Genomic DNA, 19,791 nt, shown 5'->3' with positions numbered 1-19,791 from the left:
AAATTGGGGAAAGCACCGGGACCGGATGGACTAACAGCAAAGTTCTATAAAGTGATGGCTAACGAATTGGCACCTTTTCTGAGAGAGGTAATGAATGAAACTGTGCAAGGCCAAAAAATTCCTGATTCATGGAATGAAGCTAACATATCACTGATTCCGAAAGACGGACTGGACTTGACTAATGTTAAAAACTATAGGCCAATTTCGTTATTGAACAATGACTATAAAATATTTGCAAAAGTTTTGGCAGAGAGAATAAAAGGATGGCTGGTGGAATTCATTGCAGAGGAACAGGCAGGATTTTTACCTAACAGACAAATCAAAGACAATTTAAGGACAGTAACAAACGCTATTGAATATTATGACAAGCATTGTGATAGGGAAGTTGGTTTCTTTTTCGTGGATGCAGAAAAAGCATTTGATAATCTGTACTGGGACTTTATGTTTGCCACTATGGAAAAGCTGCAAATGGGAGAAAGGTTCATACAAGCGGTCAGAGAAATTTACAGAGACCAAAGTGCAGCGATTGTAGTGAATGAGGACTTAACTAAAAAATTGAAAATAAGCAAAGGAACAAGGCAGGGTTGCCCTCTGTCTCCATTGTTGTTTATTCTGGTTTTGGAAATATTGATGGTCCAAATACGAGAGGATGATACAATCCGAGGTATAAAAATAAAGGAATTTTCCTACAAGGTCAGAGCATTTGCGGATGACATAATGTTAATAGTAGAAGATCCAATTGAAAACATGCCAAAGGTAATAGAGAAAATAAAGCAGTTTGGGGATCTAGCTGGATTTTATGTGAATAAAAAGAAGTCAAAAATATTATGCAAGAATATGACTAAACAGAAGCAACAAGAACTAACAGTGATAACGGACTGTGAGGTAACTAACAAAGTAAAATATCTGGGTATTGAACTGACTGCGAAAAATATAGATTTATTTAAAAACAGCTATGATAAACTGTGGATACAAATAGAGAGAGACTTGATAAAATGGAATAAATTGAATTTATGGTTGGGAAGAATAGCAGCAGTAAAGATGAATGTTTTACCGCGTGTGATGTTCTTGTTGCAAACAATTCCAATTATTTGAGACTCAAAACAATTTGACAAATGGCAAACGAAAATCTCAGACTTTGTGTGGGCAGGCAAGAAACCACGTGTGAAAATGAAAGTATTATAGGATGCGAAGGAAAGAGGTGGCTTGCAACTGCCCAATATAAGACTATATTATGAAGCAATATGCCTGGTATGGTTAAAAGATTGGATAACGTTAAAAAATCGTAAATTGCTGGCCTTGGAGGGACATAAAAAAATATTTGGATGGCATGCATACATGTGGTATGATAAAGTAAAAGCGGACTTGATGTTTTTGCACCATTATATTCAGAGAAGCCTCTTCACAGTCTGGAAAAAATATAAGGTTTACATGGAAGATGGAATTCCTTCATGGGTGGTTCCGTATGAAATAATAGATCCAAGAACTGTCGACAATGAGCAGCAACGTCTAACCTACAAGGAGATAACACAAATACAACATTCAATGCTAAGAATAAAAACAGAAGAAAAGTTGTCTCCTTGTTATGGATGGTTTCAATATAGACAGATCAGAGATCTTTATAATTCGGACTGCTTAAAAGGAGGTATAAGAATGGAAAATTCTGAACTAGAAGAAGTGATGCTACAAGAAGGCAAGAAAGAATGGGGAACAGAACTAATTAGATATGAAGGCAACGTATGTATCAAATTTGAAAATTCAAACTCACCAATAAAAATTTTAAAAAAGAAAGAAATCTAAACTTGACCCCTTTAGGGTTGTACAGTTCATTGGAACTGTGATCAATGGAGTACAGAACGCGGGGGGTTTGCCTTCAGAGAGAGCCCTAAAGATAAAAAAGTTCAAAAGGTGCAGATTTCAATCCGCCCGTCTTGTTCAAACCTTATTGGGCTACATGACCTCTACCACTGCGGTAGTTCCTCTAGCGAGACTACATATGTGCCCATTGCAACTTTGGTTTAGCTCTGTGTTCTTCCCTGAGCGGGACTCCCAGCTCAAGAAGTTGAATATGCCCCGACAAGTTCTGGTCTCTTTAGATTGGTGGATGATCGACTCTAATCTTTTTAAAAGGGTTTGTTTTGGTTGTAGACAGTCAGATGTCTCTGTTACTACAGATGCATCCACCCTTGGTTGCGGGGGCTCACTGTAAGGGGTATTATGCTCATGGTGTATGGGATGAATCTGAACAGCAAGAGCATATTAACCTTCTGGAACTGAGGGTGGTATTATATGCGTTGCTTTCGTTTGCAGATACAATAAGGAACAGGACCGTCCAGATACTTACGGACAATACGACAACAATGTTTTGCATAAACAAGCGGGGGGGGGCACAGGTTCGGTGACTCTGTGCAAGGTAGCAATGAAACTGGGACTGGGCCATGGACAGCTCAGTTTGGTTGATAACAGTCCATATCCCAGGCATAGACAACACGGTCGGTTGATCTTTGGTGGTTGATCTTTGTTAGAAAGTGTTTTTAAGTTGTATTGTATGTTTTGTGATTTTTGTTGAAATGGGGTCTGCACTGGTGGTGAGTCTCACTGTAGGGCCATGTTAAGCCTCGCCAAATACAGAAATCCCTGTCCTGCCCTTTAGAAAGCCTGTTCAGAAATACTGTGACATCAGGTCGGCAGTGGGCAGGCCTGTGGCCTGAGGAAGAGGCTAAGGGTGCATGTGTCAAGCTCACAGCTCCAAGTGCTGACAATGTGGCCTGGAAATACAGGTAGGGGCAGAACAGAGGGCAGAAGCAGCAGTTAAGTCAGCACAAGGGGAGGGGAGGTGTTTCCCTCCTCTACAAGTTAATGAAGTAGTAGCAGATCCCGGACTTCCATAGCTGTTACCCGAATAGCCTACACACGTCTTCTCCTCGATAGTTGGAACGTCCCCCTTTTCCATGTGTTGAGTACAGGCATGTGTAGCTAGGCAAATTATGGGATCCTACCCATGTATACCAAGGACTCAAATCTGGGCAGAGCCTCATATCAGAGCAGGGAGGATCCCAGAAAAAAGCAGATGCAAGACAGAATAAAATGAAAATCTTTATTGAGAAACTGATAGAATGGGAATGGTGAGAAGCACACAAGAATCCAAAGATGCCTGCAAACATACACACACATAGAGTGTGTGTGTGTGTGTGTGTGTGTGTGTGTGTGAGAGAGAGAGAGAGAGAGAGAGAGAGAGAGAGAGAGAGAGAGAGAGAGAGAGAATGCCAAACCTAACACCTAAACAATAAACAAATGAGGGGAGGGGGAAATGAAAGTATAGGACCTGTCCTGCAGAGGGTGGAAGGAGCCTCTGCGAACTCACATGGGGGCTGTAGTTGGATAATCAGGAAAAACTGCTGCTGCCAAGTATTGAGGATTTATGGGTTATATTTACAGTACAGATGTTCATGATCTGGAATGTGCTGGTCATAAGGTGGGGCAGTGATTAAGTGAACACAAGACCAAGAGGGGAAAATGATGAGCCTGTGATAAGGCTGAGCATCTGCTAGATCCTGCCCTGCATTAATAGAAAACCTACTTCTGGAGAATCACCCGTTTAAAGTGAGGAAGACACTGACATTGAAAAATGGAGTTTTTTTTTTCAAGTTTTATTTTTATTTTTTTAAACCAAACAAACAAACAAAAACAATGTACAGAAGTAAAATAGAACAACAACAAAGTCTTAGTGAACTATATACAATAAACGTCATGCCAATATAGTTAAAACAAAGACAACTAGCATTTTTTTTTCAATTATTTGATAGTCGTTGCTTCAAATCTGAGTAACAAAAAGTAAATGCTTAGGTGGAGAGTGATTTGTATTGGAAATGAATTCAATGAATGGTAACCATTTTGCAATAAAATCAGTTTCTTTCAAATAGTGTTCACTCTGGTATAATTCGTCATATATTTTTTCTTGTATATAGTGGTCCCATATTTTTTCTAACCATTTTTCTGCTGTGGGAACCGTCTTTGATTTCCAATGTAAAGCTAGCAAGTTCTTAGCTACAACCAAAAGGTTGCTAATTAGATCTTTTCTTATTTGTGGAATTTCGAAAGTATCCCATACATTCAAGAATATGATCTTTGGATCAAGGGGGATTTTGTAGCCCGTTATTTCTTTTATATAACATAATATATCATTCCAAAAAGGTTCTATTCGGGGGCATTCCCACCAGCAATGTTTAAACGTTCCTATATTTCCACACTCTTTCCAGCAGAGCGGAGGATTTGTTTTAGTTATTAGTGAGAGTTTTCTTGGTGTTATGTGCCATCTGTGAATGATTTTGTAATTTTGGATTTGGGAGGTAACTGTCTTAGGTTTTAGAATGTTTGCAGTCCATATTTCTCTCCATTGTTCAGGTGTTAGCTCTATGTTGCAATCTAAGTGCCAATTTGTTTGGCATTTTAGAGTTTTAATTTGGTTGAGAGATAAAAGGATGTTGTATAGTTTAGAAATTAATCCCTTTTGTTTGAGTGATTTGGTATCAAGTAGGAGTTCAAAATCGGTTGCGTTCTTTTTAAGTAATTCTTGTATTTTTATTTGTTGTAGCATGTTTGAGAGTTGAAAATAGGCAAACCAGTGAATCTTGTGTTTTATTTTTTGTTCTAATTCTATTTTGTTTATGATTCCCTTTTTTGTTGTTATATCAATTATGCGGATCATATTTGCTTGGAGCCATATATTTTTAAAGGCTTTAGTTTGCCCTGAAGGGAACCAATGCTGTTCTATAAAAGAAGAGAATCTTGAGAATTGTGGTATAAGTTTGAATCTTGTACGATCCCAGGTATTGATTATTGATTCTAGAAAAGGGTTATTTATTTTGTGGGGTCGATCTTTTTTTGTGTTCCAAAACATATTTTGTATATTGCAATGTTTAAGTTCTGACTCCAAGATTGCGATCCAGTCAGTCTTATTTGCTGTAATTAAAATTTGTAATGTATTGAATAGTCTGGTGGCTGTCTGATAGAGTTCTAGATCAGGGTATTTAAAGCCTCCTTGCTGTTTTCTTAGCTTAAGAGTTTTAAAGGCTATTCTTGGATGTTTCTTCCCCCATAAGAATTGGTTTAATAATTGTTGCCATGATTTAATTTTCTTTTGTGGAATTGTTAACGGTAGTGCCCTCAAAAAAAAGAGTAATTTTGGAAGTACAAATGACTTAATTAGGTGGTATCGTTCTAACCATGAGGGTGTAATCCTTCCCCATTTATGTAGATCTGCTTTAATTTGGTTGATTGTTTTGATGTGGTTTAGTTCCATCAGTTGGTTAAGGTTATTAGGGATGGTTATGCCTAAATATGACATTTGCTTATGGTTCCAGTGGTACTGACTAGATTGTTTGATATGTGTAACAGTGTTTGCGTGGAGAAATATTGGAAAGAGCTGTGACTTGGATTGATTGACTGTAAGGCCCGAAATTGAGCCGAATTCCAGTAGTTTATTTTGGAGTGGGTATAGAGAATCTATGGGATTTGTAATATATACAACCTTGTCATCAGCAAAAAGGCTTAATTTATATTGATTGTTCTCTATGTTAATTCCTTGTATTTTGGGGTCTTCCCTAATAGCTATAGCCAACGGTTCGATAGCCAACGCAAATAAGATTGGTGAGAGAGGACACCCTTGTCTCGTGCCTCTTTGGATTAATATTTTGTGGGATAGATGATTGTTAATTGTTATTTGGGCAGTTGCTTGTGAGTATATAGCATTTATTATTTTGAGGAATGTCTCTCCAAATCCCATGCAGTGTAAAACTTGTTTTAAGTACGATATTTCTAGAGAATCAAACGCTTTCTCTATGTCCAAAGATAGAAATATTGATTCTAATTGTTTTTTTTTGACTGTGTGAAATTAAGTTGAGTGTCTTATAGATGTTATTAGTTAAATCTCTGTTTGGAATGAAACCTGATTGATCTTGGTGTATGTAATGTGTAATAAATGAAAAATTGAGTTTTCCTGGTTTGCATAATACTTCCTGGAGGAGGTTTGGAGAAACACCTGAAACTGGGTGAATAACAAGAAATATTCCTGTACAGACACTAAGGGGAGGAACTAGTCTATTGCTCATTGTCTTGGAGACCTGCATGGTTTATTAGAGCCAAATTATTCAGGGAGGATGCTCCAAAGTCCTTGGGGAGAACAGCCCATGAGATGGGCTATAGGAAGGAGCGGGTCTGCATTCCATTGCTGCTTAACGACTCATCACCTTGACCTCCGCATGGCTGCTGCTTAATAAGCCACTGTGGTTAGCTTAACTTCAGCAGGATGCAGACTCCATTTTCTAGCCCTAAGCCCATGTTAGAACCAAAATGGGGGCTCAAAAGAGCCCATGAGGCAAGAGTTCCAGGGGCTACATAGCAGGCAGTGGCATAAAAGTTGGTCTCCCGAGGTGGTTGACAAAACCATTTTTGTGATGGCTTGGAAAGCTATTGAGGGTGTCCAAAACACACACAACACAAGCCAGTGTCACACAAATGGTCCAGCTCACTTTGGAGCTGCTTGATACTTGCAAAGCTGTCTAGTTACTAAATTTACTACTGAGAGTTTTAAAAAGGGTTACTAGGGTCACATTTCAAAACATAGTCTCAACTTGGATGGGGAGTGGAGGCAGAAACTCTGCAGGGTCATGGGGGATTCCTGGCAGAGCCTGGTAGAATATGGAGTTGAGTAGCTTGTCAGACCCCAGTACCAGATACTTGACTTAAGATGATGCTACCTGGTCATGCAACTCAAGCCGTAACTGGCTAGCAAGTGGCAAAAAGTCTGCATTAAAACATTTACACTTTTATCGTTTCATTTCTGTAGCATTTTGGCAAAGAATCAGGCCCCTCTAGTCATTTTGGGGGTGGTTTATTCAGCTTTAGGAGGTGTGTAATTTGCCAGGCTATGTCAGGCTATGGATCACAGGCTATGGCAGATAGATCTCTGTTCAATTGCAACAAGAAATCCAGGCTCTTGGTTAAATGGCTTTATTCAGAAATCAAGTCATTTCCATAGATATGTCCATAGGGTTACTCAGAAGCAAGGTAGGCATCTAAGCAGGAACAGCAAGATTGACAGGAATAGTGACATGTGGTAAAATCTTTCCTCTTAACACACATGTTTCCCCCCCCCCCCAACAGTAAATAGGTCTTTTGGTGCGAATTTGCCCTGAGAACGTCTCGCATAGCTGTACTATTGAGCTGAGTCACTGAGAAAGCAAGACATAGCAATGCACGGGAGTGAGTAGTATACATGGTCATGAGCGCTGGAAGTTTCTACAGTCTGTTAGATAAGCACCTGCAATAAGCCTGTGAAAGAAACAGTTATGGCATTGGCAATAGGATATCACGTTACAGCATGAAGCATTTGTTCAGAACAACAGGTCTGCATTAGCCTTAGCATTAGCTAATGACAACAGCATCAGCATTGGCATGGATGGGGCTCAGACATGACACACAGACCACATGTGTTGAATTTCCTTTTAGACCACATTGTGAATGCCTGACCTACCAAATATTTTGTTCTTTAGGAAATTCCTGCTCAGCTGTGGGTTGATGTAATTGAGGAACAGCTGCAATCAGTGGAGTGTATTGAATGGGTAAGTGCATTGCTTCTGGGGGGCTGGTGGATGACAAAAGAGCAGAGTTTGGTTTTAAAATTCAAGTTTTCAAAGCAAATAAAGGCACTGGGGCAGAGTGTGGATAGGATCGCTTCCTTGGATGTCCACAGAGAGGTGCTAAAAAGAATGACTAAAGAGGAATAATTGGTTCTTTCCAAATGACTGCAGCAATGCTGGACAACTGGATTCATTTTAGCATCTCCCTCAGTGCTTGGAGTTTGGAGCATTATTAGAAGAATCAAGAGTGTGTGTGCGTGCGTGCGTGCGTGCATATGCTGAGCATACAGCACTGAGAGGATCAAAGGGGGAACTCTGGTAGCTCTGTTGACTGCCTGGGGCAACTTGCAGAATTCTGCCCAGGCAAAACTGATAAACAGGCAACATTTTTTAAAAAAATCAATGCATGATGTTGGTGGTTAATGGGTATTGAATGAATGGTGGGGCAGGGTAAGTACTTTTCACTTGCTTACCATTATCTGTGTCTTAGCTGCTACATACTTAGCTGTTACATACATACTTTATTCAGGAACTGTCAAGAACTCTTGGCTACTAGAGTTTACCATTGCAGGTAACATCTTTGCATAACAGGACAGGCACTTCTGTATTTGAGGAAACTTAGGGGTAGCCAATAGCCAGTCAGTACATGGAGGTGAACAGCAGCTCCCCAGAGCCATTTAAGTTTGGGAAAATGACACAGAGGGGGAGGCATAAGTCCCCTCTCCTTGTGGCCAGTGATCCTGATCTGAGCCAGGCCCACATGATCTGGGATAAAGAAGCTGAGAGGAACCTTTGAAACCTCTAAGGGAAGAGGTGGGAGGGGCGGATTGGTAGCCCATTGGCTGAAAGGCCTCTTAGGCAGCAATTTCCAGCTTGGGCCTCACAGCCATTGGAAGGCCTTCGGGAGTTCCCACTCCTAGGCTTCCTTTTATTAGTCTGATCTGGGAAAGAAGCCAAGAAGTAAGAGGCTGGGCTGGGCCTGGGGTCTGGGGCCAAGCTGGCCCCTGGCCCTTGCAAGTAGAAGATAGTTAAATGGTAGGGAGAGAGGGAGCAGGGTGTAAAATGGTCCCCTCCTCCCCCTGAGGCGTTGCCCGTGACAACGTGTAGAAAAGGAAGGTGCCAGATGGTGCGGTTACCTGGGATTCCAGCCCCTGACAGGTAGAATCTGTCAGTATTACTCCCTCAATTATATTTATTTATTTGTTTCTTTCTTTGTTTGTTTATTTATTGCCCCCTTTCTCACTGACACTCAGTGTGAGATTAGTACAGTCAATAACAGGAACATTTCCATAAACAATGCCGTAGGAAAAATAGATAACAAATTCACAATGGCATAATATTAGCAAGAATCCAATACAATATACTGGTGGTGTCTATGGTTCCTAACTCATCAGTGGATCATCAAAGATCCCTTTTCTACAATTCAGCCCTCCTATCTGAGTAAAAAGCCTTTTTGAATCACAGAATCACAGAGTTGGAAGGGGCCATACAGATTTTCTAGTCCAACCCCCTGCCCAATGCAGGATGAGCCTAAAGCATCCCTGACAAACATTCATCCAGCCTCTTCTTGAAAACTGCCAGTGAAGGGGAGCTCACCACCTCCCTAGGCAGCTGATTCCACCTTTGAACTACTCTGACCATGAAAAAGTTTTTCGTAATATCCAGTCGGTACCTTTCTGCATGTAATTAAGACTGTAGTTTCGGGTCCTACCCTCTGCTGCCAACTGGAACAGCTCCCTGCCCTCCTCCAAATGACAGCCTTTCAAATATTTAAAGAGAGCAATCATGTCCCCCCTCAAGCTCCTCTTCTCCAAACTAAACATTCCCAAGGCCCTCAGCCTTTCCTCGTAGGGCTCAGTCTCCAGATCCCTGATCATCCTCGTCGCTCTCTTCTGCACCCTCTCGATTTTGTCCACATCTTTTTTGTATTGAGGCCTCCAGAACTGCACACAATACTCCAGGTGCGGCCTGATCAAGGCAGTATAGAGAGGGACTATGACCTGCTACTATTTCGATGCAATGGCCCTTTTGATACAACCCAAGACTGAGTTTGCCTTTTTTGCCACCATATCACACTGACTGCTCGTATTTAGTTTACAGTCCACTCTTACCCTAAGATCTCTTTCGCATACACCACTACCCAGAAGTGTATCCCCCATCCTGTATTTGTACTTCACAAGTAAAGGCTTGCTTGACTTGACTTGACTTCACATTTTTGTGGCCCAGATGTAATACTGTGCACTTAAATCTATGTTGAATTGCATCCTGTTCGCAAACGCCCACTTCTCCAGAGTATTCAGGTCTTGTTGAATTTGAACTCTGTTTTCTTGGGTGTTTGCCACTCCTCCCAATTTGGTATCGTCAGCAGATTTAATGAGTAGCCCATTTACCCCTTCATCCAGATCATTGATAAAAATATTGAAAAGTACCAGGCCCAGAACCGAGCCCTGTGGCACCCCACTGGACACCTCCAATCTGATGAAACGCCATTGACCACCACTCTTTGGGTGCGATCCTCTACCCAGTTCCCTATCCACCAAACTGTCCTATAGTCCAGCCTGCAGTCTTCCAGTTTACCCATTAGAATGTCATAGGGAACCTTATCAAAAGCTTTACTGAAATCCAGGTAAATCACGTCAACAGAGTTCCCACGATCCAGTAAGCCCATCACTAGATCAAAGAAGGAAACCAGGTTGGTCTGATAAGATCTGCTGGGGACAAAACCATGTTGACTTCTCCGGATCACTAAGCAGTCCTTCAGTTGCTTACAGATTGATCCCTTTAAAATCTGGTCTATTATCTTCTCAGCAACAGAAGTCAGACTGACCAGCCTGTAGTTTCCCAGGTCGTCATCCTTCCCTTTCTTAAAGATTGGGATAACATTTGCTCTTTTCCAATCTTGTGGCACATCCTCCAGGATGCCTTGAAGATGATGGTCAGAGGCTGTGCAAGTTCTCTAGAAAATTCTTGGAGCACTCTTGGGTGCACAGGGGATTTGTATTTGTCCAGTGAAGCCAGGTGCCTCTCCACAACTTCTCCGTCAATGTCAACTAGCCACCCAGGTGTCCTGTCATGTCTATAACCATCTCTAGATGGGCTCAAGTTCTTCAGGGAGAAAACAGAGGCAAAACAGTCATTAAGCCTGTCTGTTTTTTCTCTGTTCTCCATCAGAGTTTCTCCTTCCATTCCCAACAGCAGTCCAATTACCTCTTTTACATTGCATTTGCTTCTCACATCTCTGTAGAACTTTTTCTTATTGTAGTTAGCCCCCTGGCTAGACCCAGCACATACTGAGCTTTGGCTTCTCTGATGGCTGATCTGCAGTACCTAGTAACCCTCATATATTCCTCTTTGGAGGTCTGTCCTTCTCTCCACTTCCTGAACATTTCCTTTTTTTCCCTTAGCTTATTCTGGAGCTCTCTGTTCATCCACATCGGTTTCTTGGAGCCCTTACCATGTTTCTGTCTTGCTGGAATAGGGAGGGTTTGAGCTTGCAAAAGCTCATGTTTGAGAAGACCTCACCCTTCACTCGCTCCTTTGCCTTCCAGCACACTCCCCCACGGAATGAGTCTCATCAAGCCTCTGAGTTCACTGAAGTCAGCCCTACGAAAATCTAATCTACGAGTAGACATGGGCACAAACGCGGAAAAAACAACCAACACACTGTTTGTGGTTCATTGCCGTCCATGAACAACGAACATTGACAAACATGAAGCTGTCATGAACGTGTTCGTTGTTTGTTTGTGGGGGCCTGCAGCCCCCACCCAACCCCAACCCCAACCCCCCCACTTAGCCCCCCTCCCCTCTAATCCACTTACTTGGCCCCTTAAAGATCCCTTTAAATTATCAGCTGGCAGGCGGCAGGGGGGATTCTCCCCTGCCGCCTGCCAGCGGATAGTTTAAAGGGCCCTGCCCTGCCACTTGCAAGCGGCAGGACCCTTTAAACAACCCCAGCCCCCAGCCCCTCGCCCCATCCTAGCACTGCCAGGTTTCTGCCTGGTGCGAGCAGTGCGGGGAGATTCTCCCTGTCCTGCTTGCACACGGTGAGGCCAGCACCCCGGGCTTGGTCCTGGCCCGTGTGAGCAGGCCAGGGAGATTCTCCCTGTCCTTGCACCCAGCAGGACCGGTGCCCTGGGGTTCCTGCCCCATGCACCCGGCAGGGCCGCCCCCCCCCGGGGCTGCTCCTACCTGTGCAAGTGGGGCAGGGAGTGTCTCCGTGTGTTGCTTGCACCCGGCAGGGCCGAGGCTGCTCCTGCCCTGTGCAAGCGGGGCAGGGAGATTCCCCCTTTCCCTCTTGCACCAGGTAGGATAAGCCACGTGGTGCTGGCTCTCCCACTGCTAGAAGGTGCGGGGAGATTCTCCCCATCCCTCTTGCACCAGGAGAGGGGCAGCCAGCACTCAGCTGCTCGTAGGAGAAGCCCCCGAAGGGCAGCTGATTCAGGGGTTTAAATATCCCTTTCTCTGCAGCGGCACCGAAACCGGCATTTAAACACCTCTTTGATTCCGGGTTTCCAGGGCAACAGCAGGAGTTCAGACAATCCCTGCCTGAGTTGCCATGGGAATTGATTGCAGGTGCCAGACTGTCTGGCTTGACGAATAGCAATGAATGAGGCTTCCAACAACCAACTGTTCGTTTGGAATGGGGCTTCACAAACAGCCTGTTCGCAAACAGCCGAAAAGGTGTTTGTGGGCTTTTTTGCATTTGTAATGCTGTTCGTGCCCATGTCTACCTACAAGTCTGGCTATGAACTTCCTTGCCCCCCCCACAGCAACTGGAATTCAAGGAGGACATGGTCACTTTCCCCTAAGGTCCCCACCACCTTCATCTCATCTACCAATTCTTCCCTGTTGGTTAATATCAAGTCTAGTATGGCCAAGCCCCTTGTAGCTTCCTCCACCATTTGAAAAAGGAAGTTATCAGCCAGTTATCAGGAAGTTGCATGAGTCTTGTCGCTCTTCTGAGCTTGTCCCCCAGCACACATCGGGGAAGTTGAAATCACCCATAATTATAAGGTTCTGAAGTCTGGATACTCTACCAATCTGTTCAAGGAGGGCAGCATCCATTTTCTCTCCCTGGTCAGGCAGTCTGTAGCAGACTCCAACAACAATACCCTTTGTCCTTCCTCCCCTTATTTCCACCCATATACTTTCCACTGGGCTGTCAACCACATTCTCCAGAACTTGCTGACCCTCTCCTCACATACAATGCCACTCTGCCTCCTCTTCTACCCTTCCGGTTTTTCTTGAACAAGTCGTACCCATCCACCACCACATTCCAGTCATGGGAATCATCCCACCAAGTCTCAGTAATTGCTACTATACCGTAGCCCTCTGTTTGCAAGAGAAGCTCAAGCTCTTCCTTATTTCCGATACTTTGGGCATTGGTATATAGGCACTTGTAGCCTTGTACCTTTGTTTGATCTGTCCTACTCAGGTGGGCCCCTGCTGCTATCACTTCTTCATTTAAATCCCCATGTTGATCATCCCCTTCCCTTTGCAGCATCCGTTTAAAGCTCTCCTGGTTCTTTCCAAACATTTTCTTCCCTGACCTTGAGAGGTGAAGCCCATCATGTGCTAGAAGGCCTTCTCTAAGAAAACTTATCCCGTGGTCCCAGAACCCAAAGCACTCCTGCTGGCACCACCACCTCAGCCAATGATTCACCTCGAGTAGTCTGCTTCCTTTGCATTCCTCTTCCCTTGACAGGAAAGATAGAAGAGAATACCACCTGTGCCCCCACTGTCTTCAACTGCCTCCCAAGAGCTTCATAGTCCTCTTTAATTCTTGCAATGGTATTTGTGGCCGTGTCATTCATTCCCACATGAACCAGCATAAACGGGTACTGATCCGTTGGTCTGATCAGTTTCGGCAGTCAGACTATAATATCCTGAATTCTGGCTCCTGGCAAGCAACACATCTCTTGGAGAGGGGATCTGGCCTGGACACATGACGTTCCATACCCCTGAGCAGAGAGTGCTTGGGGTACTCACCCCCAGACATTCTCCATATTGGAGGGCAGCAGAATGTAAGTTTTGTCAGAAGAATCCCCAGATGGTCAAGCCAAAGAAATCATAGAATCATAAGGTTGGAAGGGACCTCCGGGGATCTCCTGCCCTGTTTGTTAAGCCACATGTAACTGAGGAGGAAGGAGGTTGCAGTGCTCTCCTCCCATGCTCTTTCCTCCTGCCACTATAAATCCCCTCTTCTTGCAGTTAGCTTTGCTTGGGGAAAGAAGTCAGGTACAGCAGTTGAGACTCCTTCCCCCAATGCCAGCTCTCTCTTCTTCAGAGCATTTCATATATTTTTTCCCGGTGCAGGATCCTGACCCCTGACTGCCTGCGCCTTGCCGAGTTTGGCCCGCTCCTGCTGCCTCCACACCTGCTGCCTGAGGAGGCCACTTTTCTTTGCCTCTCACAAGGGGCTGCTTCCACTCACTCCTCAAATAGTCCTACTTAAATCACTGCAGGTGTCTTTGAAGGAATATTTATGTAATGTGGTTTAAATAAATAAAGAGGTTTAAAAATACCATAATGCATATTTAACTAAAGGTATATTAATCGAGGAGGTGGGGTCTGTGCCAGATAAATAAATCAACCCAATCAAAGGGTATGTTGTTAACTCCGGAGGACTTTTTTTCAAGCAATGGTAGTTACTGAATGAATCCTAGACAAGAAACTGTCACTTATTAACAAATTTACCAGTGTTTGAAAATCTAAATGAAGACTGTTGCTACTTCCTCAGTCCTAACCAGTTAGGGTTGCCAGATCCCCCTTAACTTCCTGGCAGGAATGTGGGGTGAGACCTGGCACTTACCTCTGTGATCTTCTCGCATGCACTCAAATTGGCCCCTGTGAAGGGTGGGAGCATGCCCGCAGCCGAGCGCAATGATGTCATTTCCGGAAATGATGTCAATGTGCCTAGCAGGAGTGCTTCGTGTTGGCCTGGGAGGCTTCTTGCCTCTCAGGCCTGTTCCATGGGGCCTGTTCCCCCTACTGCCAGGTGAGTGACAGCAGGGAACAGAGAGGGAGAGCTGGGAATTCCACCCACCCATGGGGGACTGGCAGCCCTATAACCAATATGCTCCAACTATCCCTATTTTCAGTCTAGGCTTTCTGATCTCTGCCCATGTTAAAACTGGGCAATGCCCTCCACTCTCTACATTGAACAAACTGGCCATTCCCTTTGACAAAGAATTAATAGACGTAAATCTGACATCAGAAACCAAAACATTAAAAAAATAGTGGGGGAACCTTCGAGGACATTTAGTTGCTGACCTAAAAACAGCAGTTATCCTGCAGAGAAATTTCAAAGGGAGTTTAGAAAGAGAGACTGCTGAATTGCAACTAATAACAAAGCTCAAGACAATGCATCCACCTGGACTGAATCCAGACATTGGTTCCTGTCTCATTACCAATGCTAATTTCTCCACACCCACTGCCCCTCTGCATACCCCACTCTATTCAATCACGCCTGCCATTGTCATTCACTGGCTATTGTCATTCGGCTTCTGCAATCACTCCACTCTCCAAGATACAAGGACAGATGGACTCACATTCTAGCTGTATCTGATGAAGTGAGCTGTGGCTCACGAAAGCTTATACCCTACCACAAATTTGTTATAGGTGCTACTGAACTCTTGCTCTTTTCCACATGTTAAAACTCATTATTTTGTACTTAGCTTTGAACATTTGGAAAATGTCCGTTAAATCAGCTAGCGTTGATTGCTACCATTGTCATTCTTCAGGGCTCAGATACTTTGCCACTGGGATGTGACCCCACCTATCTGTCTAACTTTCCTGTTGTTGGCCTTAAAAAAGGGAGTTGGGCAGTTACTGTGAAGTCCCCACAAAGTCTGGATTGCAGAGCTAGGAAGCTTCCAGGTTTATTCTTCATTCTATGAACTCTTGTTTCACAGTATTCTCCATCAAGCATCTAGGTAAAAAAACCTGTAAAATTACTTTTAGTCCATTAAGTATTTGTTTAAACCTTCTTTCTCGTGTGTCCTTCCTGTATTAAATGGACAATTCTCATCTTTTTAGGGTGTCATGGTTCTCTCTGTGTCTCGCTCTTACTTATTTTCCCTCTGCCACAGTGAAATTGCAATTCCCTTTGAACTGTTCCAGGGAAATAGAGGCAAGAGATTTTGATGGGAAATCTAATTGCCTGGAAAGTGGTTGTCAGTTTGCCCATACAAAATACTGTGTGCCTTAATCCATAATTTATCCCCTCATTTTGAATTTGCAAAGTAGAATTAAATTTTTGCATTGCAAATCACTTGCGCTTGAATTATTTGGGTCTGCCTGATTTCTCTTAGAGCTCTTTAAAACTGAGCTGCTTCAGTTATTTGTCTGTTTATTTATCCATCTCTCCCTCGACTCCCACCCTACTGATGATACACGTTTATCCCAGTGGGCCAAAAATCTTGTGCTGTTTTCCTGTATTTGCATAAATGGGTATAAATGCATGCAGGAATTGCTCTAAGGTTCAGTTCAGACATCATGCTAAACCATAGTTGAGGACGTTTCTCTGTGATTTGGTGGTGTCTAAATTACCAAGCCATGGTTTTCAATCAGTTGGCAGGCTAGAATCAGAAACTGTGATTTGACATGGGGTTACAAACTATGGTTTGTGCTAGCTCTGATTTTGTGCAGTATTTGAGTTGACACGACAGGCTTCAGGGAGCTTCATCTATACATTACAAATGGAAGTGCTCAGCAGGCAGAAAACCAGAGCAAACAAAACACTCCAATTGATTTTACAGAGAAATCCTAAGCAGAGTTGCTCCTTTCTGGCTCCGTTGAAAGCATTGGGCTTAGAAAGGTGTAATTTTGTTTAGGGTCATAGATCCAGAGGAGTTAGCCATATTAGTCTGTAGTTGCAAAATAGTACAGAATCTAGTAGCACCTTTAAGACTCACCAACTTTATTGTAGAATAAATTTTCAAGGCCAAGTTCTTGAAACCTCATGCTACAATAAAGTAGGTTAGTCTTAAAGGTGCTACTGGACTGTGTACTGTTTTGTTTAGGGTTGTACTATGGGTTCATTTTTATCCCCCTCTTCCTCTGAGGAGCTTGGGGTGGCATACCTAGACTCCTCCCTTCTGTGTTCTGTCCTCACAACTACCACGTGGTATTGAGAGACAGGTTAGATTGAGAGAGAATGCCTGGCCAAAGCCATCTCTTCCTCGTGCATTTGGACGCTCCAAGCTGTGGTTGGTTCCATCCAGGATGTGGTGTGATGTCTCGCTGGATCAGGGTGTGGTGTCCATTGAAGTATACTGCTGCCAAGCACACGTTTTCAAGTCTGAGGGCAAGATTTGTGTCTTGTTTTTGCTTTATGTAAAACCCTTTAAGCAGTCTAGAAAGAATAGTACTGATTAAATGTCTTTTCTGAAGCACCGTCACTTACCAAGCTGCTTGTGCCCTCCGTCTCCATAAGGAATGGTATCGCCACAAGCAAATGGCCCTGCAGTAATAGGAAACAAGATGTGTAAAGAGCACAAAAAGTTGGGGTAGCAGATGAAGGATGCCCGTCCTGGTTCTGAGGTTGTGGGTGGGTTACCTGGGACTTGGGGCATACACTGGCAGGGTGTGAGGGAATGCAAGTGGCAGGTGTTGAGACCCCTCCCAAAAGACAAGTGAAGCACCTGTTTGAAAGAGTCTGGCAGGCCAGGCTGCCACTGATGCCCAAAGGATAGCCAACCCAGGCCCCCTGTGTCAGGATATGGATGACAGGATATGGCAGACAGATCCCTGGACCATTGCAGCAAGACACAGGTTCTTGGTTAAATGGCTTTTATTCAGAAATACAGTTCTTTCCATATATATGTCCATAGATTTACTCAGAAGCAAGACAGCATCCAAGCAGTACACGCTTCCTTAATAGGAATAGAGACTTGAGGAAAATACAGTTCTAAATACTCAAACATTTCCCCCCCTCTCCCATCTAGACCACAGAACTGGGCGGGGAAGGAGTCCGGGAACTTCTTCTGGAGTTTAGCTGGACAAGACAAAAAGGCATATAGAGAAACGGAAACATTTCAGACAGTACAAGGTCATTTCAGTGAACTTCAAAGAAAGAGAGAACACAGCTGTGTTCTCAGGCTGGTAGAGGGAGAGAAACGAAATGGATGATTAAAGCATTTGTAACCTGAAATGAAGGCACAGTATTAGCAATGGTGCAACACTTTAAAAAAAATTATTTTATTATTAACTTGTAACATACAAACTATAACAATAACAATATAAAATACTTAAATCTCAACCAAATTGTAATACAGAGATAATCTTATCAATATATATAATTTTAAACTTTCACCCAATCATGAAATGAGAAACATACCTTTATAACAGTAACCTTCTTGGTATAGTTTCCCAATAGTTGTTTACCAGAAACCCCACTTTTCCGTTTCCATAACTTCTTGAAATCTCAATTTTGTTAGTAAAAGTTCGTTTTTAGCTAGAAATTCTAAAAAAGATTTCCATTTTGTATAAAAATTTCAAAGTCAAAAGAGTTTATTGTCTATAGCCGTAGGCCGTCACAATTCACCAAACATTGACTAATAAACAATTAAATCCCTTATCATAGTTTGTATAGGTTACTAAAATTAATTAAAACAATACAGTATGCCAAACTACCCTAGGACTGATGGTTGTTGTGGGTTATCCGGGCTGTATTGCCGTGGTCTTGGCATTGTAGTTCCTGACGTTTCGCCAGCAGCTGTGGCTGGCATCTTCAGAGGTGTAGCACCAAAAGACTGAGAGATCTCTGTCTTTTGGTGCTACACCTCTGAAGATGCCAGGCACAGCTGCTGGCGAAACGTCAGGAACTACAATGCCAAGACCACGGCAATACAGCCCGGAAAACCCACAACAACCATCGTTCTCCGGCCGTGAAAGCCTTCGACAATATATCCTAGGAGTCACGAAACAGCCTCATTCAGTACCACCTTAGATCTTACATTTTTGGCTGCGAGTGCAAACTGAGAGACTCTATAGGATACGTGATTATCGGTGTCAGATAACAAAAACACAATCTTCTCGATTTCAGAGTATGTGTTTGTCACTGATAGGATTCTGGCCAGAAATTTAGCTCTGGGTACACTATATAACGGACAATAAAGTAGGTAGTGGGAAAGGTTCTCCCCTGTAGGTAATCCACAAATGCAGGTGCGATGTTCCATAGGGGTGTGAGAATAACGCCCTGCCAAAAGAGCTGTTTGCATCATCTGAAAGCGCAGAGCAGTGAAAGACACTCTGAGGTTGTAATGAGAAATACTGGCTAGGTAGGGAGATCTTGAATGGTCAAATTTGATAGTAGGGGCAAGATGGCGTCCTGAGTAGACACACCAGCGCATTGCTCCTGCTTTTATCCGGATTTAAGGTAAGTGTCTGTGCTGAACTTTGTATTTTGATAAAGCTGCAGTTTGTTTGGATTTTGCACCTTCAAGGACGCTTTCCCCAGGAACTTTAGTGCATTTCTTGTCTCCCTCGGGCTGTCTCACTTCCCCCTGGCAGCAGTGCCGAGAGCCCACGGCTGGAGAGTGGCCACTGCCGAATAAATCAGGGTGACGCTGACTGGTTTTTTTAACTGAAGAACAGGACAGCAAACCTCTGGAAGGGGATGCTGGATTATGCTGACTTGTTCCAAGAGGGCTGAAGGGCCAATTTTAATTCTAGGCCTCGGCAGTCTGAAAAGCTTCATGCTGTTTGCCCAGTTGGGCCAGGCTGGGGTTGTCAGTGGCTGTACTGAACTCCCTGCAGTTTAACTGCTACAACTAGAGGCTTAAGCAGGGAGTCTGAAGTGCAGCAAACAGAAGATCGAGCATTGTTGGCCAGGTTCCTTGTATTAATAGAAAACCAGGCCAATCCGAAGGCTTTGGGCTGCCTGCCAGTTCGAGGGGATAGTGTTGCCCATGCCATTCTTTTCTGTTCCAAGAACAGAGTTCATATGTTTGAGCATCCTTCCAGTCTAGGTTGCTCACCAGGGTGGGCCCAATTTCAATTTCAGTTGTGGAGCTCTTAGCAGTTTGGTCCTGCCATGACACTTACCTTAGGTTGCTGCTGTCTTTGGAGAGTGTATCCATACAACATAGCATCAGAACAGGCTTGGCAATTAACGACTATTACACCGAGTCTTCTCTTACTGGGATAG

The 19,791-nt window shown here is 43.5% G+C and overlaps 1 protein-coding gene across 1 annotated transcript in view; it reads left to right on the top strand.

Annotated features, from left to right (window-relative positions):
- Positions 1-19,791, top strand: part of AK8 (adenylate kinase 8) — a 191,834-nt gene that overhangs the window by 36,924 nt on the left and 135,119 nt on the right. Inside the window, exon 5 of the mRNA XM_054998122.1 lies at positions 7,554-7,622. Within this exon, the coding sequence (XP_054854097.1) occupies positions 7,554-7,622 (69 nt within the window). The remainder of the gene's footprint in view (positions 1-7,553; positions 7,623-19,791) is intronic.

The sequence above is a fragment of the Eublepharis macularius genome, chromosome 14 (assembly GCF_028583425.1).
Source record: "Eublepharis macularius isolate TG4126 chromosome 14, MPM_Emac_v1.0, whole genome shotgun sequence".
NCBI lineage: Eukaryota > Metazoa > Chordata > Lepidosauria > Squamata > Eublepharidae > Eublepharis > Eublepharis macularius.
This window is presented reverse-complemented; position numbering and strand designations above follow the sequence as displayed.